The sequence below is a fragment of the Symphodus melops genome (assembly GCF_947650265.1).
Source record: "Symphodus melops genome assembly, chromosome: 15".
Taxonomy (NCBI): Eukaryota; Metazoa; Chordata; class Actinopteri; order Labriformes; family Labridae; genus Symphodus; species Symphodus melops.
In genome coordinates, this window is record NC_136705.1 from 9494620 (window position 1) to 9522286 (window position 27667).

A 27667-nucleotide genomic window follows, 5' to 3' on the forward strand; every position below is an offset into this window, starting at 1 on the left:
TTTTTTTTTTTTAAAAAGTCATCAGAAGTAAAAGAAATCGCAAAATATGGTACAATGAGAATATTCAAATACACAATAAAACGTTTAAACATTCATATTTGGTTAATATCCACCTTCAGCCAGGGAGGTTGTGGTGTAAATGTTTTTCACATCCTTATTATGGAGGTGTCAATTCTGATGCCATCAGAAAACAGTGAACCGCACTGCTCGTTAAGCAGGCGATAACTTATATTTATGATACAAACTTTGCTTGACATCTTATAATAAATAATTGTATATTTATGATCCAAACGTGAGCACAATGTTCTGCATCATATAATAAATCACGGTATCATAATATTAAGATGCAGCTATTTCATTAGAATAAAACATGGTGTTAAAACAAATGCACTCCACGAGAAGTGTTTCATTTGTTTTTAAACTCAGAAGATATTAGTAACACTCATAAGAAGAAATGTCTTTTTTTGAAAGAATTTAATGGTTAAAAATGTGATTCTGTTCATTGAAAGAGTTACAGATTGCTTTAATAATCCATCTTTTCATAGAGTCCTTATACTACTTCACTGAAAGCCTGGGCGTAATCACTGTGAGATAGCCAAATGAAGTAGGAAATTCCCAATGACCTATTTCATATTCATTCATCTCTTTGTAGCTCAACTAAGAGATTTTAATATGCATCTTTATTGTTTTTTTGAAAACAACCCACCTTATCTTGAAGCTGGTATTTCTGCAACTCTTCAATCACAAAGTTGACCTGTTTGTCTGTGACCAAAGAGGCAATATTTCCTCCCAGGTTTTTGCAGTAGTGCTGGGCATTATCATAGCTCTCTCTGCTGGAGTTGATCCTCAGGCAGGCCTCCCCGACATGGTGCCAGCCGTCCCCACACAGCTGACCTGCAAAAAAGACCAGTCCTGTCTTTAGGCATTTCAACATCACAACTTTTTTCATGGACTTCAGATAGCTTCAACCACAAGACTATAATTCAAATAAAGTAAAATAATTGACAAATTACTAAGCACAAAGGATCATGACAACTTTAAAATTAAGCTATTTCTTTTTTATCTCAGGCCATAAAATACATTAAGAAGGGTTGACGGTCTTAACCAAGTTGGAGCTCAAAGGGAGAACCAACACATAAATCCAAAAATTTGAATTTGGGCAAGTTACTTGCCAAAACAAGCAGTGGGTAGAGGTAGAGGTGCATTTGGATTATCCCTTCTATCTACTTTCATTATTCACTTTACCTTAACCCTGTGAAAACATCATGGGGTTAAGGATAGGTGTTAGGAGAATTCATGAAGGACTTAGGAAAGGCAATCGCGTTGCTCTGATGGGCAATGCAATGAAGGTTAGTGACGTGAAAACTACAATGAAACTACAATGTTCAGGAAATGGACAACAAAAAATCTATTTCCTGTGCTTTGTTAGCGGTGAAATAATCCTATTAACCACAAGATTGGAATTAAAACATTAAAACAATTAAAACAACATCAGCATCGCGTTCATAGTTTACGTCTGGGTTTAACATTGTTGTTTAAGGCAAATATTTGCAGAGCTAACTTCAATGAACTGGGTGACTTTTGTTATTTATTAACAATGTTTTATAATACAACTTCTCGTATTAAATAAACTTCAAGTAACAGTAAAGCATCCCCACTAAACATGAAACAAGAATGTACACACAAAATAAAAGAAAGAAAGAAAAGAAATACAAAGGCAGAAAGTAATTATAATTCAGATCAATACAGAAACCAAATGCAGATTGTCTTCACATTTGTACTCCAACAGATCAAAAGTTTTCATGAACAGTTAGATTCACGAGTCGCATTAAAAGTTGCGGCCTCAAGGAATTGTGGGGCGGCACTTTCTCATCTCCTTTCGTAAAGGATTGTCCAGTGTTTCCTATGCTAAAGGACGTGATAAATGAAGCATTAACCAACCTTTCCTGAACTTTTAGAGAATTCAAACCGCTATCGTTACCGTTATCATGGCCACTACTTAAACACTTCCGGAGACAAGTAAAACAGGAGAGTGAAAGGAGATAAGATTGACAATCTGAACGCACCCTATGTAAAGAGGATCAGGTGTGCATGGAAGTGGACAGTCATGTGACTGGCAAAGAGGGAAACCCACTGAGGGCAACTGGTGGACAAGAAAAGAATGACATGTCAATGTTATATTAATGTGACAGCCAGGGAATGAATGCTGAAAAAAACAGCAAACAAATGAACAGTTTACATACGTACATTGAATTCAAATGTGACGTAACATATTGGAGTCATTCAGGGATAAATGTTATTTTTGGTTTGTGTTTTTTTTGTTTTTTTTTAAGATCAGGGAATCACATAACTGTGATCTTCTTAAACTAATTTGAATCAAAATCAAATAATTTCAAGAAATTACAAATACAAGACAAATGGTAATTTTTACCAAAGGGTGACTAAGGCTGGTATGTGTCCTCTGTAAAAATACATTCATTGGCTACTTATTGTTTCTTCTGAAGTCATTTGGCAGGATCTTTTTTGGAAGACTTGAATAGCAGAGTTCAATTAGCCAGGATGAAAGTGAAGAAAAGTCATCCCGCCTCTACTGAGCACCGCTGTTTATTTTGGAATCCGGGGCTGATTACATTCTCAGGCACATAATGGCTTCCATCACTGACCTTTTCATGCTACAGACAAGGAAATACCTGCTTTCTTTATTTTTCTACCATAGCAATAGCAATAATCTTCTAAAACCAGAGGAGAAAGACAGATGAAGGGGTAAAAAAAGGAGGAGTATAAAAAATAAACAGACAGATTAGGTTCCAGTCTTTGCGTAAAAGCAGAGATAAACATGTCAGACCGTTTTGGAAAATTAGGCATAACATGGTCGTCGAAAGAAAAGGCCACAGCTGCCAAAGTGGTGCAGCCACTTTCCATTGCCCCGGTCCTCTTAGGCACCCTGTTACTGCATGTATCTCCACAAAAATAATACAATGTGGCTTATCATGCTAATGAACTTGATAGCAGAAGGAGATGCTATATATATTCTTAGCATATATATTTTTTCACACACACACACACACACACACACACACACACACACGTGTGTCTGATATTTGTTTTCATACACATACATATTTTCTTTTCTTTTTTTTGGGGGGGGGGGGGGGGGTTTACAGTTTAGTTTATAGTTTTTATAGTTATTAGAAATATAGGAGATATTGGAAAATGACTAGGAGTCACTATTTTTTTAAAAATGTAGTAAAATAACTTTCATGGATATCAATATGTGACACAAAGTCCAACAGTCTGTGGAATAAGTGTAATGGCAAACAATGCCTGCAGCTAGCACTTGTAACTATAGCTGCTGGTCACTGGCAGCACCAAGAAAAGTTGAACCAGCACCAAAGATAAAACTATCATAAAAAGAAAGACTTATTGCAGTTAGTCCCATGGCCAAACTATTTTACTATTTTACACCATTGTATTGTAGAGAGCAAAAACCATATAAACCTTTGCTTACAACTAATTAAAACTCCACAACGTGAACAAAAAAAGGTAACTAGCAAGCGGTTTATTTTGCTCTTAGTCATGCTAGCTCCAAAGTCAAACTGAGAGCAGCTTTAGCTAAGGGGTCCGCAGTACAGCAGAGCGTGGAACGACTTTGTAGACTTGAGTTTGTTAGTCAGCCAAGGATTTATAATCAGGAAATCCAGTAAACACTTCTAATTGGCCCACTTCCCTTTGCAGCTGAGTAGAGAGGACATTTATCCTGTGTTCATGTGTGTATGCTAATCCCCTCAGTGTACATGCCTGCAAAAGAGTGTATATGTGCTGATTTGTGAAGTTAAAAATATGAAGCCAATTAAATATGATGCACTCAAACCCTCTGAAACTGGGTGAGTACGTTGTCCTGTGTTTTCAACAGAACACAGTTCTCATTATGTAACTTCTTGATAGCAGAGTAATAATTTGAATTTAACACAGTGAGACTGTTATACTCAGTAGACTAGTATACAAAATGGGTAGGCCTACCATGCAGGATCACTAACAAATTCTAGATATCTGTATTTTTTCCATCCTGTTCCTAGTTAAAATGTACAAGATAAACCAATGGAGCAGAAACAGCCCACAGTTGCACTGAAGTGTTAATATGCAGTGATTAGACCCTCCCTTTGGGAGGTAGCAGGCCTCATGGTTAAATTTTTTGGAAATCTGAAAATCTCTTGTTAAAATCGTTTTGTTGCGAAATATGACTATATAAACTTCGTATTTGTGCCTGACACGCACACATAGGCATCAAAGAGGGCTTGAACATCTCCATCGTTTGCCCTTATAAAGAACATGCCCTTTATCTAAATAATAATTTGCTCTTTGCACACAGTCTGGCTCACCTATGGCCCAATTTTCTTGGGGGCGCTGGTGTGAGACTATCCTTGGTCATGAGCTTTTTGTACCAAAAAAAGAAAGCGACAAAACAGAGTCATTCCAGGACCATAGTTATTGAATTATTTAGAAATAAGCCATTTAGTGACTTTGGGCTTCTGCCCTAAATCTTAAGCACAACCTTTACGCTTGTAAATTTTTACTAAAACCTTTGGTTTATCTGAGCTAACTGGTGCCATGTCATGTTGTAGCAACAAGTACTTAACTGTAGTAACATATACTATACAAACCAAGATGGCGGCGCCCTGCCCGGCTGCCCTGCAGAGGCTCGTGATAGTTAAATACTTGATGCTGCTCTTTTATCCTGCACTACAACAAGCTAATGCAACACAATTTCACTCTTATTTGTGATAAAGTTCAAATTTGAATGACCATAAAGGAAGTCTAAGTCTCTAAGTCTGATATAAACTTTTCTTCTTAATCTGGAAAGTTACAGCAGCCCCTTTGCAGAGTCCTCTTTGTATTAACTATCTCTCTTGTCCACTGTGTCCTGTATGATGTGTGTGTTTGTCTCCTCACCAGGCAGAGCTTGACACTCCTGCTGCTGCACCTCCCACTGACAGTTGAGGTTGACGGAGCAGCTCCTGCAGTTGGCCAGTCTGAAACACTCTTGCTCCTCCCTGCGCTTACACCTGGACGAATTTGTCACAGACTACAAACACATCGATACACAGAAGAAACAATAACAGTCTAGTTAAACTTCCTCATCATATTAGAGTCTGAGTTTACAGTAAATACAATTTCAAATTTGGAGAAATCAATACGATGCAGAAGACAAGCCGAGGATGGATAAAATGCAGTGGTTCAGTGACTCAAACAGCCAAACAGAAGATGCAGAGTTAGAAAATAAATCAATAGAAGCACATAATATTACTGAGATTGTTTGGTTTTTTTGAATTGTAGTCATCTACTTTTTATGCTGTGTGACTCTCATTTACACTTCAGGCCAGGGAATGTTGAACTTTATCTTCGATCACTGAACACAACTGAAGTTTAAATCTATAAGGTATAGAAAAAAAGTCATATTGGTATTGGTTCCAAAGATGCTACTGTATTACCATCAGCTATAGCTTGGTTTCAAAATTAAAATCCCTGCGACAGTTAAAAACAAGGCCCATATTCAATTTTATGGAGGCCCCTATCAAAGTCAGAGTCAAACATCTGAGTCAAGATGTCCCGAAGTTGTGAGTACATCTTTGAACATGGCCACCAAATATCATGTGTAAACACATGTATGCTGAGCCTTCAACCTGCTGCCTGTAGGTGAGCAGTGCCTCAGGGTCTACTCTGACCTCTGCACCCAATACGATGCGACCAGATTGACCTGCAGCTTAACAGGAAGTGTCGAGTGTCAGAAAATACACACATGTCCCCTCCTCCTGCCTCCGTGCTTCCACAAGCTCAGCTGATGTTCAGACAACATGGATGGTGGGGGAGACAGAGACAGAGCGCCGCCATGCTGCTGGGCCAGCTCCAGAGTCAGCTACACACAAACACACACACACGGATATAACAACCCAGCAAAGCACACACAAACAGTCAAAGGCAAAATGCAGACACACATACAGAGAAAGACAGAGAAAGCAGGGTTGGAAGAAAAAATAGAGAAAGAGAAGACAGATTGAGCAAGGTCTAAATTGAACTCATATAAATACAGTATGGAAACCTTAAATGATGGGATAATGGATATCCACTTTTTTTAATTTGGAAAAAAAGTGCTGACTTTCAGGATCAATAGCTAAATATAACATCTTCTATTGTTATCTTAGGCTACATTTTAATCCTAACAGCTGAATATACCTTTCACAGGAATTCTTCATAAAGCAATTCTATCTTTAAGTATTCAGTTAAATTGGACATTAATTCACTGTGTTTGTACTTTTCTAAAAAGATTTTTCCCCATTCCAAGTCATAATTCATTTTGGTAATGCCAGAACACCACCTCCTAAATTCTCCCCCGAAGATGATGAGCCCTTTTGGCCTCACGTCTTCTTCAGTCAGAAATAACTTTGAAAGACTTTAGGATCAGCGAAATCACAGTTTGTTTGTTTGTTTGTTTGTTTTTTTCAAAAAGCTCATCTATTACAGAATGTGGCAAGTTGTTTTTTTTTTATTTGGAGTTGGCATTGCTCTATCCAGCGAGGACTCACCACAGTACAGTTGCTGGCTGCAGAGATACACTTCCTGTCCTCACACCACTGACACCCACGTGTGTTGGCAGTGCAGCTCGCACAGTCTGAGAACCGGAAACACTGCTCATCCGTACTGTCTGCAGGAGCACATAAAATACAAACAATAAACACACACAAATGCACACAACAACATTATGTAGATGTAAATAAACTTTTTCCTTCCTTTAGTCTGGGTTGTTGTTTAGTGTTTTAGCGTGAGGCTTTTCTCTTATACTTAATGTAGGAGTTGGTCACATGCCTGTGAGGAGAAGATTTAGGCAAAATAAGGTGTCAAGTTTAGTCATCCGTTTCACCTCTTCCTACATAGGGTTGTACAGTGAGCAGTTCTCATCAACCTTATTTGACAAGCCAAAGCTTTCAGTCCCTTTTTTGTAGGGTTATATTCATTATAAACATAAAACTATTTTTTAATTACACAGTCTGATAAGGTATAAGAAAGGATTTGATGATGAACAGCATTATTTTTTACTTTTTTTCTTATATATACAAATATTCAGAGACAAGCTTCTCACACACATAGGCCTTTGGACATGCATTAATAGAAAGATGTTAGAGTGGGGCTGCTACACAGGTTAGCGTGGCACCTTGGCAATAGTCCGGCAGTGACCTGGCACCTCTCCAACTAGGACATATGGAAGGCCAACTTCCATACTTCTGTCACATCCTCGGTTTAAGGGTTAAGTTTATTTCTGTTTCCTCATGTATCATGTCTTGTGTTTTACTTTGTTCTTGTCCTCAGTTTCTGGTCTTGTGCTCTTTGTTCCTTGTTTCCCTCCTGTCTGATTACCTGATGTGTCTCACCTGTGTCTTGTTAACTCCACCTCCCTTTTCTGTCAAGTCTGTTGGCTACATGTCTTTCTCCCCAGTGTTTTTCCACTCTGCTGATTACCTGATGTGTCTCACCTGTGTCTTGTTAACTCCACCCCCTGTTCAGCATTTAATGTCTGCCTTCCCCTCACTCTGTGCCAGTTCGTCGTGTCTCTTGTAGTAGAGTTTCCAGCGTTCTTCTGCTTCTGACCTTGTGTGGTTTTTTTTACTTCTAATTCCTGCTTACCATTTTTGTACCTCTGCCTGGATTGACTCACTACTAAAAAAATATATCTAGGAAGTCTCCATGAGAATAAGTTTAGCATTTTTATGTACTGTACTTTTTCCTTTAAATACACAACTGTTTTGTGCTGCTGTACACAATTTTAGCATATTTAAAGTACATTCACACTGAATATATAATTTAACAGAAACAAATCTGATCCAATAAATAACTATAACGATGCCAAAAACTAACACATGATAGATTTTATCTAAAGAAGACCATTTTTAATGACTGGGCATTAACATGTAGTCAGTCCATGTGTGCCATTGTTCTAGCCAACAGTCCATGAATTATTATGACTACTTCATGAGATGGAATCCCTAAAAAACCCTGTGCAAATATACTTGGCTGAAGCAGACGAGGAGGAATACAGATGGACCGTTACTGCTTCAAAGTGAGTAATTGTTGCTGTACTGATCTACCGCTCTGACAGGGATGTAAAGCAAACAAACTTCTGAGGCCAAAACCTTTAAAATAAACATTCTCATGAACAATTGACCATTTAGGAACAACTTATCTGAGACTGTGGCGTTCATGTCAATTAAAGATGGCGGAATGACAGAGAGAATATTGAGGGACGAAAACAGAGGGTTGCACAAATTAACCTTTTTTGTTTTACATACCAGGTCTTGTGGGGCAAAAGGGAGCAGGAAAAATGTTCTCAGGTGGGTTTGGTTCCCAGGGGACACATCTACTTTTGACCCAGTGGCAGCGGAGGCCCGGCCCCGCAGCAGTACAAGAAGCTGGGTTAGAAAAGGCCGGACAGGACGGAGGGGTGTAGGCCAGCACGTCATTCATAAGGAGTCCCGAAAAACCTCCAAAGATGTACATTGTGCTAAAAAACATAGAGACACGGTTACACTGAATCACAAGGGCAATCTGTTGAAGAGAGCAGCGCAACAAAAGCTACATGAAGACAGAAGTAAAAAAAAAAAAGTAAAGAGATGTCAGCCTGCAGAGGTAGAAACAGAAGACAGCAAAAGAACTTTAAAAAAAAAAACAAGAGTTGAACTTTGGTTTGGGGGAATACAACTGCTTTAAGAGTGGTTTGAAGTTGGCCTTTTAAAGTTCAAAGCTGACATTTGTGTGCTCATCGCTGACTTTGGTGGATAATCGGTGTTAAAGGGTCAGACCATTATTTTTGAGTTCAACAAGGAGTCAACTCAGCATCGTGGACAAACTCCTGCAGCCTACAGAAAAGTTACTTTTTAATTGATTAAAAACTTCTGTTTATTTAAGCAGCATATAGATCAATACAGAAAGTCCAATCAAAACAAATTAAAAGTCGTTCATTTACTGACATTTAAAAAACTGAAAAAACAACATGAAAAAAGCTCATGATTCAAATTATCCATTTAAATAAAACACTTCAAATCTTTGATAATTTTTTCATTTTTTTTAAAAGTGCTGAATCATAAAAGTTATCTCAGGATAGTTGAGAAAAAACAGAGAGATACCATGTTAATCCATGAGCAAGCACTTGATTTTGCAACAGTGTCAAAGAAAACTTTCTTGTAACCAGCTGAAACCTGACTTTTGGCTTTCTGTCGCAACTGGATGTGCCCAGAAAGTAGAAAAAAATAGATGTTCTGTTGTTTTGGTTTCTTTTTTTTTTAGGCTCCATGTAAAAACATTCAAACTGACATTTGAAATCAAAGTGTTAAGGATCAGGGTCAGTTATACAGCTCGTGGGAGGTAATCAATGGAACTGAATGCATTTTGAACTTGGTGGCACTGTCACCAACATGTAAAATGTGTTGCCGCAGAGCAGCTAAACTGGCCATCAACCCATTGGAGTCTAATGGGGGGGAAAACTGCACTCATTTTATACATGTGTAGAAGCTATGAGTTTTTTTGGAACTTTTTTTTTTTTTTTTACTCATTAGCTGAGCATTTTAAGTTGCATCAACAAAAAAGCTGTTGTCTATTCTTGTTTCGGGTTTCTTTTCGTGTATTGGACGTCTGTGATAACAGCAAAAAAATACAGGAATTCAGATTAAGATGACAAAAATATAAATAAGTGTTCATGAAGTTATAACAACAGATTCATACATTCAAACATAAGAGAGTGTAAAAAAAGTGTGTTGAGACCCAAACAAGTGAGACATCTACATTTTTAGAGTAGAGACGAGGAAGCTGAGATACAGCCCAGGTTTCGAAACCAGGCTTCAGAGTTGCAAGTGAGAGTTGACAAGATGCGTATGAACAGAAACAAAATATATAATTGAGATAAAAGGGTCAATCCATAAACAACCATCACCCCAAAAACAATGATCTGTGTCAAGGAAAGTGAAAGTCTACTGAGGCTTTCAAACAGGGAAGACACTGCAAGAAGATTTTAAGGAAATATAAAAATTTGCCAAGGAATAATGCATGGATAGCTTCATTTAGATGAGAATTCAGTGACAGTGTGTAAGAAAAAAAAAACTCACCCGTTGTTAACCACAGCAGAATGACCAAAGCGGTTGACGTCCCGGTGCAGCCCCGGTTTAGGCAGAATGGTCCACTCGTCACAAGCTGAGGAGACACATCAAGGCAAATGAAAAAGTTTGAACGTGAATGGGTTTGTTTAAAGGATTTTTTAAATGTCCTCTATCTAATGTGTGTCTTTTTTTCTTTGTCATGATGCTTTTATCCCAAATATAAGCCTCCTTTTGTAATTTTTTAGATTATTTCTAATCAAACACACACACACACTGTATTATTTCTCATCATACACACAATTACAGTGTTTAGTCTCTTTACCCAATAACAAACACCTGAAGAACAACCTGCAGTCTACTCATAACCAAAAGGACAATTTCTACTGACTAAAAGATTTCATTTTGAATTGTCTATTTATTATTATTTTATAGTTTTGACTTAGCCTAGCCTGTATTTAGAAAATGAACTCCATATTTTATAAACATAGATATTTATGTGTTATGAATACTGAAAATGATGTTGATGGGGGGATGCAGGAGGATAACCCCCCCACCTGCATCCCCCCATCCTTATTTCAGTCTGAGGAGTTCAATATTATAAATAAAATCATGGTTGTTTAGCAATTGTCTTTAGTGAAGTTAATCTATGACTTGAAATACTTCGAAGCAGCAAATGTGGTAATCACACACACACACACACACACATGATTAAGCCCTCTCTAATGATTAATGACCCCTGAAAATGAAACGGTATATGCCACTGAACCAGAGGATCCATCCCTAAACGCAAATGGAGAAGAGAGCAGATAGTTTGGGACCCAGGGAAACCAGATTGCTAAAACCTCATCTACACTGAGCTTCTGAGCCAGAGATGTTGCACAGGACATAGTGATGGCTTTGTTATGTGAAACCATAATTCCTTAGTTTATACACATTTTAATTTTTTCTCCATATTGATTTTTTTTTTTTTTAAAGAAATAAAGTTATGTTATGTCTCACAATAACACTGAGGTTGAATTTTTGAATTTCAAAGTATTTCAATGAGTGCCCTATAAAGGGTTAAGGCTTGAAAGAGGGTAAGAAGATGCTTGACAAACTTTTTTATATAACCTGTAAGGCCCTGTGTCAAATGTTGAACCTCTGCTGAGGAAAAAACCTTGGGAGACATTCCCAGCGTTCACTGCTTAGAGACATGCACACTTTATAAAACACATATGGCAAATGTGTGCTGCAAAAAGCGTCACTTCTGCAGCACTCAATAAGCTTTACTAAGTACTGCAGGGACGTCAAATGTCTGTGTCCTCTTAAATTTCCGAAATATACAGCTGAGGGTTTACTTTGTGAGAGCTGTGAGTCCAACTTTTTCCTTAGCTTAACAGTTAGCTGTTATTGGGTTCAAATCTAAGTAAAAAAGAAAACTATCAATGTAAATAATTGTAGTTTCCAAAATGTCATTAAACATGCATCGTCATGTATCATTACTGTTTGGCCGGGAATAATGCCACATTTCATCATACCAATCTGTATATTTGTTTATTGTATATTGACAGATAATGCATTAATCCATCAGGAGATCTAATTAAAATGGGATATTGATATTCTCTACAAAGAAGCTGCCCATCATTGTTTTTTTTTCTTGTTAAAGTGTTTGTTTAAGTTGCAGTTTAAGTTCCCACAGAATGAGGGTGTAACTGTGGTTAGGATGGGAGATATTATTTTGAGATAATTAAGATAAAATGCAACACACACAAAAACACGGCCGAAGGGATCTAAGTGGATTTACATGAACAGGAGTGGTTGCATGGTTAATTCACATATGGGACATATAACCAGCCTGAAAAGTAAAGAAAGGAGAAGAACTTGTGTCTTGAGTCGCGTTTCAAAGACTTGTTTGTAAGTGAAGTGTAAAAAGTTCACCTTACCTGACCTGCTACCACAGCTCAAAACTTATCCAAATTTAAACCTTAAATTAAATAAAAGACTACAGCTTTAGCGAACCGTACTTAGCATACACACCTTCCTCAGCCGCCTGGAGACTGATGCTGCCATCAGAGAAACATAGGCTCAACAGATACTTATCTGCCATGACAGACACACACCAAGGGACACGCACATCAGCACAGGTTTTAATTTCCTCTCAGGATATGAGAAAATCTGTGTTAATAATGCATGGTAGGACAGAGAGAGAAAAATCATGAGTCCAGATCATGGCGGGAGGGGGGAGGGGATGTTGATTGACAGTTTGATTTGATCTGCACTAATGGAGGACTTGATGAAGAAGGGCGGGAGGAGGCTTGAACTGCAGCCACAGCCCGCTCCTCCAATATACCATGCCTCTTCCAACCTTGTTCCAAACAAACTCCCAGCATGCCATGGGCTTGGGTGTGCTCGTGTTCGGCAGACAGTGTGTGGGTGTGTGTCAAGTTTGAGAGGACCGTGTTTTTAATCAGAGTTCATTTTCCCCCCAAAATCTAATTAGAAGTGTGAGGGTGGCAGGGTTGAGGGGAGGGACGGGAGGGGGGTACGATGAGAGATGGGGGGGGGAGCTGGAGGGCGAGAGGGAGAATTAAATCCAAATGAAAAGTGCCTTCCATGTCGACCTGAATCTAATGTGTGGCAGCAGAAGAGCAGGAGAAGCTAATAATGGTGTGTGTGTCGCCCCTCCAAGGTTAGCGCAGCAAAACAAAAACAAATTAGCGCTCAGAACAGCTCGAGTCAAAGCAAGCGCAAAGACAGGGAGTAATGGAGGAACAAATGAAGATGTAAAGAAGGGACACAGAAGAGAGACTTCCACAGGTGGACCAATTCATTAGAGGAGAGGAGAGGAGAGGGCAGGATGCAAGGGGAGAGGAGAGGAGAGATAAGAAAGAGAAAAGATTCTACTTAGTCTACACTAAGTCTACATTCAGCGTATTATTTCTAGTGCTGCTTTATTTTAAGGGTAACCTTATTTTGTGCTATTTTCCTAAAAATTGTATTGACAATTTCTTTTTCAATCTAATGTACATCGCAGTTAGCCTAGCTTAGCATTAAAAAACAGAGCAGAAACCATTGTCTCCCTCCCTCCCTCCCTCCTGTGTCTCCGTTATAAGGAAGGTGGCAAGTGGACAATAAAGTTGTGCAGATCTGCAGATACGAGCAGTAATGAATAATTAATGATATTTGTAAAGCTCGGCCTCTGTGTGAGCAGAGTTGAGGGACGTGTAAATACATTAATTGGTCGTGTTGATGGCGTGAAAAAAGTGCACAACAAGTAAATGGTAAACACTGCAGTAACTATATGATTTGATGTTTATCATCACTGATTTTGCCTGTATTTACAAGATCACATCATGTAAATACTGTTAGTCTTTATGTAAGTCTGTTCCATCATCAGAGATTCCTTCTCTCTCCCTAAGTCCCTCCTTCATTTACTTTTCATTTCTCTCCTGCTCCGTGTATATATCTCTCTCCAGCCTTTGTTCTCTGCTGTGGTTTCTAATCTGCTCCCTCACAATCACTGCTTCATCACTCCAAAATCCATCTGGTGTTTTTCTCGGTTATTAAATCATTTACAGCGAAGGTGACAAGAACGTTGAAAGAAAAGAGGGGGAGAGGAGTTTGAATTTGACCACCAATATACTCAATGAAAATGTTTACCAGTGGACCTAAAAAATACAAAGTGCTGATTGGATCAATCTTTGGACGAATGGAATTAAAGAGAAAAGTATTTTGTGTCAAATACGAAAGAATTGGGAAAATGACAGAAAAGTCAACATTCTTGAGGCTGCTTCGTTCACAAATACTTTTCAAAAGATAACTGTGCAGTCCAATGCTTTAGTGTGCCAATGACCACACAATCTCCACACGAACACCTCTAAAAAGACACAATGACAAGCACATCGTGATAACAGCACACTGTGTATTTGTCCATGTATGATATTGTGATCATATTTTAATTTCTCCATAACATGTTGTTTATTTGTGTTTCTTTTAATGGGCTTCAAAAATATGTGTGTGTGTGTGTGTGTGTGTGTATGTGTGTGTGTGTGTGTGTGTGTGTGTGTGTGTGTGTGTGTGTGTGTGTGTGTGTGTGTGTGTGTGTGTGTGTGTGTGTGTGTGTGTGAATGTAGGTGTAGGTGTGTGTGTGACTGTGTGGATGTGCTATGTTTGTGTGTTTAATGTAATGTAAAAGGAGCCTCGAACTTTAGAAAAACTGACGTAATTAAATACATGTGAAAATCGGAAAGTGAATTATTGACGTATAGGATATGTCTGACGATCAAACTTTTCAATGATTACATTGAGAATCAGCTAGTGGATTGATCAGCTGACATACAGTTGGGTATCTTTCCTTCATAAGGACACACATCAGCTCACCCTGCTAAGGCATCAGCAAAGCGTCTACTTCATCTTCTGAAGAAATTCACCATCGTTTTGCTCCTTTCTCCACACACATGTACATCAATCTGACTTTTTTCCCTCCCTCTGTCTTCATTCTGTTAATCTCTCTGCTCCCTGTTGTTCCCTGCCTGTGAAGTGTTGGTGTAATCCCTCTTTTACTCTCCCTAAGCTCCCTGCTTCCTTCCACTCACTCGGCGTTGTCAAGGGCTGGAGACATCCCAGTGCCATCTGGTCTATGGTGCAACTGGGTAGACTGTGATGGGATCCTTAATCATCTGTATCCTCTCCATATATCACAGTCTCTGTTTATGCCAACACACTCCTGGTTTCTGTCTCACAGAATACTCTGTCTGTAAAGGGAGTTTAAATCATTGTAGTTTTGGCTGTGATGCAGCCTTATCTGCTTATCGGATTAAAATTATTTATGGCTTTTTATCAAACTCTGATTTAAGTTTTTAAGGTCCCTAAATAACACTTTAAACAAACAAGGAGCTTTTAGACATGCTGCAGTCAGGAATTCTCTCTACACAACTACTACAGTTGGTCGATTTCTGCTGCTTTTCTCTCATCGCCGCGGGACTTGGGGTTTCACGGTTTGTAGAAAGTCAGCAAAAATCTGTAATCCTACACTGGTATGTACCCTAAATAGAATGATTTGTTTTCAAAATTGTTTAAAAAAATAAAAAACTTACAACCTTTTGTCTGATAGCTTGATTTTTGTTGCATGTGCTGTCACAGTGTGTGTGTGATTATGTCAGATTTGTTCATACCGATGTCGTACGCCATGAAGTCAGCAGAGAAGCATTTGGCCCCGTTGCTTAGCGAAGTGTCGTTGTGAGTGTTTCCCCCAAACAGCAGCAGTGTGCCGCTCAGCAGCACCGACGAGTGGAGGTACCGTGCCAGACCACTCTCCTCGAGGATCAGCCTGCACACACACACACATACACACACACCACAAACACACAAAGATAGAGAGAAAAGAATGCAGCTCAGCAGATGGAGACATTTTAGGAAAGTGTTAATTTGTCAGTGATTGTGTGTGTGTGTGTGTGTGTGTGTGTGTGTGTGTGTGTGTGTGTGTGTGTGTGTGTGTGTGAGTGTGTGAGTGTGTGTGTGTGTGTGTGTGTGTGTGTGTGTGTGTGTGTGAGTGTGTGAGTGTGTGTGTGTGTGTGTGTGTGTGTGTGTGTGTGCCCCCCATAGTGTGTGTGTGTGTGTGTGTGTGTGTGTGTGTGTGTGTGTGTGTGTGTGTGTGTGTGTGTGTGTGCCTCCATGAAGCATGATATTGATGGCATCTGTCTGCGTGTGTGACCTGGTCTGTGGCCACTGCCCTTCATACCAACTGTTCTTTAATGGAAGCAATTCACATACAAATAGACACACACACACACACACACACACACACACACACACACACACACACACACACACACAAGGTGTGGGAGGTCTCTGTTTGTGTGTGTCCCCTGTTAAGTCAAAGGTCACATATTACAGAGCAACTGTGCTGACTTTCAGTGGCTTCTTTCCATTACTGCAGCAGCTCTGACTTTCCTGCAGACACTTTGATATTTGACATTTGTCAGAAGAACTCACTGAGCCTCTTTATCACTAGAAAGACTGATAAATAAATAAGAAGAAGATACATTTTTTATCCTTTACATTATTCTGTGTTGACTCAGATGTTCAATAAAGTAAAAACACATTATTCCACACTGCCTTCATTCTCTAAGATCCTGTTTCTAAGCGATAACATGTTGGTCTCTATCTATCTATCCATCCATCCATCCATCCATCCATCCATCCATCCATCCATCCATCCATCCATCCATCCATCCATCCATCCATCCATCCATCCATCCATCCATCCATCATGTCTCCAGCTCGTCCATAAAACCTTTAACAAATGGCTTGAAACTGGGATGATCATATCACTCCTGTTTAAGCCCACATGTATAGTCTATCTGTAGTTTCAGAATTGATTGAAGATTTTCTGATTGCTTCTAAGGATACAAGGGTAGACCCTGGGCTATATCACTCATGTTTTTATTGTTTATGAAACAGATAATGTTTCACAGTCCAGACATCTCTGTACTGACAAAAGCCTGCCTGAAGAAAATAGGCTGCAAAATCTTGTGCGTCTTTTAAATGCCTAATTAGAAATACTTTTATAAATAGTATACTTTTTTTTTTTAAGTGCAAAATTCTCATATCAATATATCACATTCCAGATCTATGTTATACCTACATACATATACATGAAAAGACAAAACAATGGACAGATAGATCTATCAAAGCTGGCTGTTTTGGCAAGACTGTAAAGGTTTACAATATTCTCAAATTTTTTTTAACTAGAAATGTTTAAACACCATTTTTCCAATCCCAACACTGACACAAAGTCTTGAGTATGAGCAGGCAATGAGTATCCCTTAGCTATACCAGAGTGATTGAAAGAAATCATGTAAAAACACTGTTTGACGATCGTCTAATAAGAACAGTAAGAATGCAATAATGGACCCTGAGGCTCGACCAGACTCCTCTGCCCTCAGAGACATGTCAGGAGTGTTGTGCTGACAGACAGGTCATGATCTTTGCATGAAGCTGTGGCTGCACCGAATTTCTTAAATGCTCAGAAATGTTCTGGTCTTGAGTTCCAGAGACACCTGACTCCAAAAACACATTCCAGCGTGAAAGTGAGAGCCACCGATTGACAGCACAGCAGTTGGTTTGTCAGAGGATGTTCTCATGTGGGTGCACACTCACTCACTCACTCACACACACACACACACACACACACACACACACACACACACACACACACACACACACACACACACACACTCACAGTGTGTGTCCCCTTTCAGTCATCCATCTGCCCGGGGTCACCTGAGGTCAGACCTCCTGTCTGATGTTTCTATTCTCACCCTCCTCTTCTCTTTTAGACTGAAGCTCACTGACTCTCCCTCCTCTCTCAGTGTACAACATAATCTGTAAATATAAGGTGTAGCCTACACACATCGATCAAACAAAAATGTTCCATTTGTCAATTAAGTATATTCTACTGAATATCAAGGCGCTTTAAAAGTGTAAAGACGAAATAACATGAAATCGTACTATCTCTCCTGATGATGACAAGGACAATCTTCCATTTACATTATTGCCTTTGAAAGGCAGTTTCACATCAAACATCAGTGTTAGAATGAATATAATGATCAGTGTTTTCAACAGTATGAGGGGATCTGTCTCTTTGTTGTCAGAGGACGTAACTCCTGTATTTCAATGACCACTTAAACGTGGAAAAAATAGCTTTAAAATATACTCAGGTGTCAAAAACAAACATCTTCATTTACAATATTTTACTATCACAATCATAAATTTCTTGAAATATATACATGTTTTTTTATTTTTTTATTTTTTTATTTTAACCATCCGTCTTTAGTTTGTAAATCACTTTTCCCCTGTTCTTTAGCTGTATGTCACTCTGTAATTGCTGTGACGTCTTCCAAAACACTGATCTTATTTGATTGGAAGGTGCTGAATGAAGTTTATTTAACATATTTTTTTCCCATTGTTTTGCTAATGTATCAAAAACAGCCTAAAAACTAAATAAGCATCTTCATTGTAAAAATAAAAAAAAAAGAAAGAAAAAGAAAGACTCATAACACATTGATTTCTTTCCTACAAACTCACTTATTCATCTGACCAACTCAAAACGTTTGATCTCAGTGAACGTGGATGTGGAAGCCATTTTCATTTTAGCAGGACCGAGTGTCACTGCAAGGACATCAGTACTAGTACGGGTATGATCATGTGCTCTCACCAGGTTTTGGAGTGGACGTGGTATTTGTACATGTGATCAACCAGGCCGTATTTATTGTTGCTGAGCGCCTTGTATCCCCCGTGCAGAAACACACAGCCGCTGGCCTCATCATACACGCTGCTGTGTCCGTAACCTCCCTGGACCACCGCGCCGCCTGCAGACACAACCTGCCACGAGTTTGACCCTAAAGAGAGAGAGAGAGAGAGAGTCTCATTAATGCAGTGCACTCGTACAGAAGGATCAAATTTGATCATTGATAAAAGTTTTTTAAGCTTTGGCAAAAAATATTGCTTTTCACTTCTGTGCCAAAAAGCAAAGCACATTTGATTCTGGAGGTGAAATAGATAGATGTGATGGAAGAAAAAAGAAGAAAGACAAGGAGAGTGAGCCAAAACGGTAAGAGAAGCCAGGGGAGATGAGAGTTTATTGAATGCAAAAGTGCTCCTTCATAAAACCAGTGTGGGGCATACTGATTAACTCAGGTGCAGACAAATCAGGTGTTGAAAAGCAGTCAGGTTTTACAGCATTGGAGCAGTCTGGTTTAAGGAAAGAGAAACAACATGACAAAAAGTGTTTTGGAAGGAGGAGGGTTTTCAAGCTGGATGAAAAAGGCAGTCATCTGGACCGGTTAGCACAGATGAAGATGTTCAGTAGAAAGAATAGAGAAAAAAAGTGTGCAAGAAAAGCATTCCGATGTGAAAAACTATTCAGAGAAAAGCTATCTCTCATGTAATCCTTTCAATAAAATCTGCATTAACTTTCAATTGTGTCTGGAAGATTAAAACCCTGAAAATTCAGAAGTCGTTTTAAAAAACAAAAATGTAGTTTCCGTTCAACTAAGGGGTTGAGAAACTTCTGAAATGTTGCAAAAGGATTGTCCTTGAATCATGAATATGTATTCTATCACATACAATTATTTCTATTGCCTTTTATTTGACGTAGAGAGATGCATCAAACAGTGTAAGAGTTGAACATGGGAAAAACATGACAAGGACTGAAGTCTCGGTTCATGGTGCTCCTGCTAAATCAACTGAGCTACATTTACATTTACAGTTCTGAATAATCACTCCAATGATGACAGAGTTCTGGTGATTATACAGTAATGTTTAATGTGGTTTAATAAATACAACCATAAATTCTTTAAAGGGTGTTGTTGTGATGGGCTTCATTAGCTAAAGAGTTAAAGAAATTTAGATTAAAGAAACCATTCGAGAAAAAAATGAGTTCCAACATTAAGAAAAAAATTTATGGATAAAACCAAAATTCAAAAAACATATCCTTTTTTTGGAACATTTTAGGGGGGTTATTATTTAAATTCACAGACTGGAATCATTGGCTGCTGGACGACCTTCCCACAAATCTTTGTTGGAATCCGTTTCGTTGTTTTGAGATATACTGCTGAGCAGAAAACAGAAGAAAAAAACGAACAGGACCAAACTGACCCTGGCGACAGTTAGAAAGAGACATCAGAGAAACATGGACAGAGTACAGAGAAGATCATGAAGGGAAGAAAAACAGAGACAGAAGCTGATTCAGCTGGCATCCACTCTGCCTGCACACTGGCTGAACTTTCCCATGTTAATCAAATACAGACTGAGTGATCACAAATCAGCCGTGGAAAAGTGTTACTGCAGGAAACGGTGTTCTGTGACACTGAAGAAGTTCAAACAATAGTTGTTGTTTTTTAAATTCCAAAAACAAAAAAAATACAACTGAATTAAGGTTTGTGTTCATTTAGAAACTGTCTACATTACACGGTTAACCATGGACATCCAACATTTGCTTTACATTTAACTCTCAAACTTGCTGCTCAATCATTATGAATAAATAATTGGAATAAAGAGATACATAAGATTTAAAATACATTTTCAAAAACAACTATTTCTTCCTTACAGCTGTAAGAAGATGACATCTCTGCATGGGTAAACTTACATAAAAATAAACAGATTTAATTGGGCTTTCCTGATGGATATCTTTATGTAGCTAGACAATTGGACAGACTTTTGACCTTCAAAACAATGTTGTTGAAAAAATGTTATCCTATATCAATCCTGAGACCACAAGAATGGGACGGTCAGACCAATGGATGGATTTTTTTTTTTTTTTTTAGATTCAACAACTCAAAAGGCAACAGGACACCGACATTTAAAAATCAAAGACGCACTGCAATTATTTACTGCAGGAAAATGAACAACGGAAAATCCTCTAAACCTTCTCATAGGGAACACTTGTTCTAAGATAGAACATTAAAATAAAACAGACCTCCTTGCAGGCGTTGCTGGAATGTATCAGTTGGGAGATACTAGATAGACCTGAGGTCACAGTGGCCCTGATGTTTGAATCTAATAAGATCATCATTAAATCAAAGTAGAAGCAATGCGCAACATACAACTTACAAGCATGCATACATGAGATGTTGTGTTTACCAGATCCACAACCACTATGATCATTTCTCTGGTCTTGCTGTTGGGGCTGATAACAATCCTTTTTTATAAAATCTTTGAACCATCTTCATCACTCTCTGATCTACGATGAGTAATTTGCTCTCTGTCCATGCCAACGTTTTAGCTGCCCCACCAGATGAACAAGCTTGTTGAGTATGGCGGGTACTGTTCAGCGAGCCAAACTGGTTGTTGTCTTTCCTCGAGACCAGGGACCATTACTTTTACTTTTCAGGCTGTTGATATCAACATGGCAGATGAGCCTACTCATCATGCTTTAAAACTGACACATCTTCACCCATGACTGAATCTAACTGTAACTCAACAATGTCAGAGAACGTTTCAGTATTTCAAGCAGCTTGATTGTAAAGATCACTTCTTGCTTCTTCTTGAAGTGCTTTAGCTCCACCTTCAGGCCACAGTGCTCTATGATTTTCTTAATAAAAGACACTTCATTTTACTAAAGGTTCCCAAATCAATTCCTCAATGAACGGTAGGGCAAAGGAAATTGGTAATAAATACTACATATTCAGACAAGTCTAAGAAAAAAAACGTTTGAAAATATTTTGTTTTTTAGTCGTTCTGCTTGTTTTTAAACATAATTTCTCTTTAAAATGTAAAAAAAATCATTTAAAACCAGTATGACTACTTAAATCATTGGGATGATTAAGGACACTTTTAGAAAAAGCCACAACATGATTCCAAATCATTTTGAAGGAATCATGAAATGCTCTGTTGTGGTGACAGCATTTTTTTTTTTTTTTTTTTACAAAACATACACAAAAAAAACACACTTGGACAGTTTTGAATCAGGAAAAATTAAATGAAGACAGCAGAACAACAGCCCAGAGAAAGAAGTAAAAAAAAAAAAAAGAAGAAGAACAAATACTGAGAGAGCTCTTATCTCATCTATGGCAGCTCATTGCTGTGAACCTGCCTCTCTGAGTGGTCATTAAATCCTTTTTCCCCTAACAGCCTGCACTGCTCACTTCCTGGATGCGCTCCCTCTGTAGCCTAATGACGCTCCCTGCACATCCACGCTGCGACAATGTCAGAGAGACAGAGAGAGAGAGAGAGAGAGAGAGAGAGAGAGAGAGAGAGAGAGAGAGAGAGAGAGAGAGAGAAGGATGAAGAAAAGGAGGTAGTTGAAGATGAAAGCGACGGACAGATGAGGGGAGAAAAGGAAGGACAAGGTGAAGGAGTGGAGAAGGAAATGATGAGTAGCATGGAGTATAGGTGGCACAGAGAGTCACCTCTTACACCTGAGGCCTGCTGCTGAATGAGAGGAAGAAGATGAGTGAGGAGGAAAAGGAGAAGATAAAGAAGAAAAAATAACGGAAAAGCAATGGTTTGAAAAAAGAGAGAAAACATAACAGCAGGGAGGGAATGTAGTGGATTCATTAATTACTGTCTTCTACAAGGTACTCCTGCCTGATGCCGCCTACTCTTAACAGCCGTTGTGTATGCGTGTGACTCTTTTATTTCTGATCTGCACATGTGTCAAAGATCCAGTTTTCATTTCTGCTGCGGGATACTATGTTGTGAAACACTGCTATCTACTGGCCATACAAGGGAACTGACCATGAATATCAAAGCACATTAAATAGCCACAAATACTGAAAGCAAACATTATTCTTTTCTAGAAGTTATACTTCCAACTACGAGGATTTTCTTCAGGGGGATGTTTTATATCAGATGTTTTGACATCTGGCAGCAGGAAGTTGCTCCCATCAAGCCAAAAAAACAGCCTTCAATGGATCCAAGTGTGATAAATCAGGATGTGGTCAGGACGCTGTGTAGGCCAGCTAAAGGAGAATTCTGGCATGTCTGGTACAGAAAGTTGTTGAATCACTTCAACAGATCACATCAGCGGCAACTCAAGGCCGTACTGCAGTTCCTTCCAGCAAAGATGCCAAATCGAAGAGTTTTGATGACATGACTTTTTCTTTAGGATTCACAGTACTGTCCAAACTGTCCAAAAATAATACACTATGGAGATAGACCTCATATTTTGAGTAAGATCACTCTCTCTCTCTCTCTCTCTCTTACTCTCTCTCTCTCTCTCTCTCTCTCTCTATCTATCTATCTATCTATCTATCTATCTATCTATCTATCTATCTATCTATCTATCTATCTATCTATCTATCTATCTATCTATCTATCTATCTATCTATCTATCTATCTATCTATCTATCTATCTGTCTATCTGTCTATCTGTCTATCTATCGTAATTACAGCAGCAAATCACAGTGCTATTTCTGGTTTTAAAAATTATTTTTGTACTGTCCTATGCAACAAAAAACTTGTATTTATATCTAAGTAAATTGATTATTTCCTGATCGAACTTAAACTTGGCAGGAAACAAAAAAGATTACCCAGCAGATAGGTGGCCCATGTAGGGGGGCTATGATAGTCCTCCTAGAGGGCAGTCTAAGTTCAAGTCCGATCTGTGGCTCATTTCCTAGTTCATTTATTTGTAAAAATCCTGATGTCTTAGTCATTCCAATATTCTATCAAAGAAAGGCAAAGAGCCCAAAAAACAACAACAGAATAATAAAATCTTCCTATAAAATGTAGATATACTTTGTATTTAAGCTGAGCTTGACATTTTGAAATATAATCAATTCTGTGAGATTGCTATATGAAATATTTTTTACTTGAAATGCTTTCTAAGGAGAATTAAAAAAAAAAGCTAAGAGAGTCTCTGCTGTGTTTGACCTCTTTATTAGAAATAAACCAAATGAACAGAGATTGATGACAACAGAGTCAGCAGGTGTACTCACTGAGGTTGTACTCCTGAACTTTGTTGATGTAGCTGTAGATTGGAGAGTAGCCAAAGAATATCAGCATCACAGGCTCTCCATCGGTCAGCTCCACCACGTGGGCCGTGTGCCCTTCCAGTTCGTGTGGCGGAGGCGGAGCGGGTTTTTTTGCTGACCAGGTGCGCCTGGGGATGTTGAACACCCACAATTCAGCTGTCACATTGGCGGATTTCCCCTCAAGCTTCCCTCCAAACATGTAGATGTCATCCTACATGAGGAGGTAGAAAGAGATAGAAGAGGGTGTCACAAGTTTGAAAGATATTTCTCTTAAAAAAAAAAAATCAAAGTATGAATTCATCTGACACACATTTTACATTTAACCAGGTTGGTCACACTGAGACTGAAAACCAAATACAAAGTTATAGACGGAAATACAAATACTGCAAAGATGTATGAAAGATGTGAAGGTTCCCGCCCATTTCTCAAACAATGATCGTTATTAGCTCACCTCAACTCCTTAAATAATACAATAAACACTTGTGTAGGAGACTAATGTAGAAGTGAGTGTTGCACAGAATCAAAAAAATGTAGATGAATCAGATGCTCTTCGAGAACAGGCGACAAAAGTCAAACAGCAAATACAAAAGTTGAAGTCCGAGGCACTCTGACGTCCGATAAAAGTCCTTTATTAAACAGGGATGTGGTGGAGCTAAATATTGCATATTAGCTAAATTAGCTAAATTACTAAAGGGAGTGACCTTATGCACATTACATTTAAGACAGCAGTGTTTACTTTGGCTTTCACACACAACATGACTTGGGTTACTCTTGTGATATCCACGGCCTCCAACAGTCTTTAACACACTTTTTTTGACTTGTTTGTTTACAATAACGATGACCAATCAAGGCGCCTCAACATTTGTAGAATAAGCTGTTGCCCAGATTTATTACATGTTCAACATTATGTGCAGAGAGTCCCTGGTTAGCTTAGCTTAGCACATAACTGGAAACAAGGGGAGACGGCAGCGCCGACTCATTTTCACTAAATTCCTCTACCCACACCTTAACACCAGGCTTAATAATGTATTTATCAGTTCAGTTCATCATGCAGCCATCAGGTGTGCTCTGAGTTGAGGAGTCTCCCAAAATAAAAATCTGAGGGGTGAGAGGTGAAAAGTCTGCTGGTCTAGCTGGACGTTTCAGTTACTCCTCAACATCAAAATATAACTTGTGAGTTTTGTGCTCACGTCCCAAAGGGTTCATGAGAAGGTGACAAACTATAGCAATGAGGTGAAGTACTTTCTTAAATCCCTCCTCAGTTTAACCCAGAGAGTTTGTAGTAAATACTTTAGTGTACAATAAACAAGCAGAGAGTTGTCTCAAAGTCTTCCTTGACCTGTGGATCAAATCTCAACTCCATCTCAGAAGAACAGAGATGTTTATCTGTATTTCCCCTCATGCTTTAACTATTAAATAACTTCTTCCACACAATAACAGCATTTGTCCCAGTATTGGAACGAGACAGATCAGTTTCTACTCTTAACATTTCGGGTCTTTCTTCAGCTGTCCTATCAAAAAAAGCATTTACATTCCCACCTACTAGTGTTACAGTTCTGCTCTATATTGAAAGACTTCAGGATTGATATGTAGCAAATGGAAATGTGTCAGAAAGACTAGGTCCCTCTCAGAACTTAAAGAAACAGAGTTCTTCAGATGGTATGTTTAGCAGATAATGTGCCTCGTCTTGTGCAGGTACTTCAGTTTGAGCTCCAGATAATCAGCAACTTACAGATGGAGCTAGTGTGATAAATGAATAGTCCACTAAAATTCAAAGTTTTCTGCATTGTATTCCTGTTGCTAATCCTCTGTACCACACTGCCTCAGTCAACTGTTCATTTCATTGTCAGTAAACATAATTACCTGGTACAGAGCCAGAGAGTGACCGTATCTGTGGAGAGGACCGCTGCTGACCGGCACTACATCCCAAGTACTCGTCTCAAGGTTGTAACTGTAGACAGGATGAAGCAAAGAAAGACAGAAAATGTAAAGTAGACTGTCAAAAAATGTACAATGTATTCAAGTCAAATCAACTTTGTTTATAAAGCACATTTATAACAGCCAAGGCTGCCCTAAGTGCTGTACATTAAGTTCAGTAAAATACATTTCATCCAAACGTCGGAAAAACAAATTTAAAAACAAGTTAAAGCGCTAAACACTAGTGAAATATCCAGTGGACACTGCTGTTTCGGATGAAAACACTCAAGTAGTGGTAAAAGCCAAAGAAAATAAATGGGTTTTTTTAAAAATGTCTTAAACTATTCAGTTGTGGCAGCAGATCTTACATTAAAAGGCAGTTTATTCCAGAGTTTTGGAGCTGCCACAGAAAAGGCTCGATTGCCTCGAGATTTAAGCCTTGTTTTGGGCAAGTCCAGGAGCAGCTGGTTGGAGGACCTCAGTGCTCTGGATGGAGCATGAACATGAAACAGTTCACATATGTAGTGAGGTGCTGAGCCACTTAGTGATTTAAAAGCAACAAGTAAAATTTTGAAATCAACCGTTTAGCGAACAGGAAGCCAGTGGAGAGAACGGAGCACAGGGGTTATGTGCTCCCTCTTTTTGTGCCCATTAGCAGGCAAGCAGCCGCATTTTGAACAAGCTGCAAGCGTTGGATGGATGACTGGTCCAAGCCCACATATAGTGAGTTGCAGTAATCCAGGTGAGATGTTATGAATGCATGTATTACTGTTTCTAGATCATTTACAGGGAGGTATGATTTTATTTTGGCTATAAGTCTGAGCTGGTAAAAACTAGATATTCACAACAGTGGATATCTGTTTGCCAAAATTAAAAACATGATTAAAGGGCACACCAAGACTCTTTACAGATTTTTTCACATTAACAGCAAGAGGACCAAACGTTTCTGCCACACCAGGTTCTCCAAACACGATGACCCTCTGTCTTATTTGGATTTATTTTGAGGGAGTTTAGGGTCATCCAGGTTTCAATTTCTTTAAAGCAGTTGAGTAGGAGTTGTGATGAACCCTTGCATTTCAAAGGCATGTAGATCTGTACATCATCAGTGAAAAAGTGAAAAAGATGTATTGTATTTTACAAAGACTGATTCCAGTGGTAGCATTATAATGAGAAGAGAATTGGGCCTAACACAGACCCTTCTGGGACACCACACGTAAGTGAGGCTGTGTGAGATGAATAGTAGGTGGACAGATAAGGTTCTATCTGACATGTAGGATTGAAACCACTTCAGTGCTGTTTTTGTTTTGTTTTCTTAATTCCAACACAATTATCTAACTGTTTGAAAATAATGCTGTGGTCAATGGTGTCAAAAGCAGTTGATACGTCTAAAAGTACTAAAATGGCAGAATCCCCAGAGTTAAAATCAGATTGTTGAAGATTCTTAAAAGAGCAGTTTCAGTGCTATGGCAGGATTTAAAACCAGACAGGAACTTTTCATGCGAGTCATGTGTAGTTAGATTAGGTTTGGAGCTGTGTCAAAACGGCCTTTTCTAGGATTTTTTCTGGTCCAAAAAAGCTAGGCACATAGGAGGAACAGATGGGTCAGGTTCAGTGGGTGGGATAAGGGATGATCTAAGGACTGAGATTTTTCCTACAAAAAACTTTGGAAAAGCGTTACAGAGAGTAGAAGAGGGTTCAACAAAATTATTATAAGAGAAATAAACAAATCCTGTGGTTTTTGGCAGTTATCTAAAATCATATTTGAAATAAAAACAGTTTTTGCAGTTTTAACAGCTTGTTGATAGCTCAAAAGGCAAGTTTGCAATATTTCGAAGTTTGTCCATTTTCCACTGTCTCTCAGACTAACGACAGGCCCGTCTGAGAGCGCGAGTAGCATCATTTAATCACAGCTCAGTGGCTGCTCTGCTGCGTTTTGTCTTCAACACCGTCGTTGCATTCGTAGTTCTATTGATATTTGAACACTGAAAGCAAATTCAAACAAAGTTTTAGTTTAAAAGGTATCCTTAGAACAGACACTGAGTCGCAGAATACTGCTTCAGGCAAAGTCATTATTGTGTAATAGAAGAGATCATGTTGAGCATGTAAAGGCAACCTTTAGAGCAGCCTCCATCATCAAGCTATTGATGTGGGTAT

At 38.7% G+C, this 27667-nt stretch overlaps 1 protein-coding gene across 4 annotated transcripts in view; it reads right to left on the reverse strand.

The window, feature by feature from the left end:
• Positions 1-27667, reverse strand: part of atrnl1a (attractin-like 1a) — a 232028-nt gene that overhangs the window by 165660 nt on the left and 38701 nt on the right. For 3 of the 4 annotated variants that reach the window (XM_079362623.1, XM_079362626.1, XM_079362625.1), the window contains exons 7-16: positions 25460-25547; positions 23561-23807; positions 18337-18520; positions 15293-15447; positions 10149-10233; positions 8340-8551; positions 6582-6700; positions 5798-5914; positions 4951-5083; positions 707-894 (exon numbers count right to left, since the gene is read on the reverse strand). In XM_079362623.1, coding sequence (XP_079218749.1) covers positions 707-894; positions 4951-5083; positions 5798-5914; positions 6582-6700; positions 8340-8551; positions 10149-10233; positions 15293-15447; positions 18337-18520; positions 23561-23807; positions 25460-25547 — 1528 coding nt within the window. The remainder of the gene's footprint in view (positions 1-706; positions 895-4950; positions 5084-5797; positions 5915-6581; positions 6701-8339; positions 8552-10148; positions 10234-15292; positions 15448-18336; positions 18521-23560; positions 23808-25459; positions 25548-27667) is intronic. The other variant, XM_079362624.1, reaches the window with a different exon arrangement.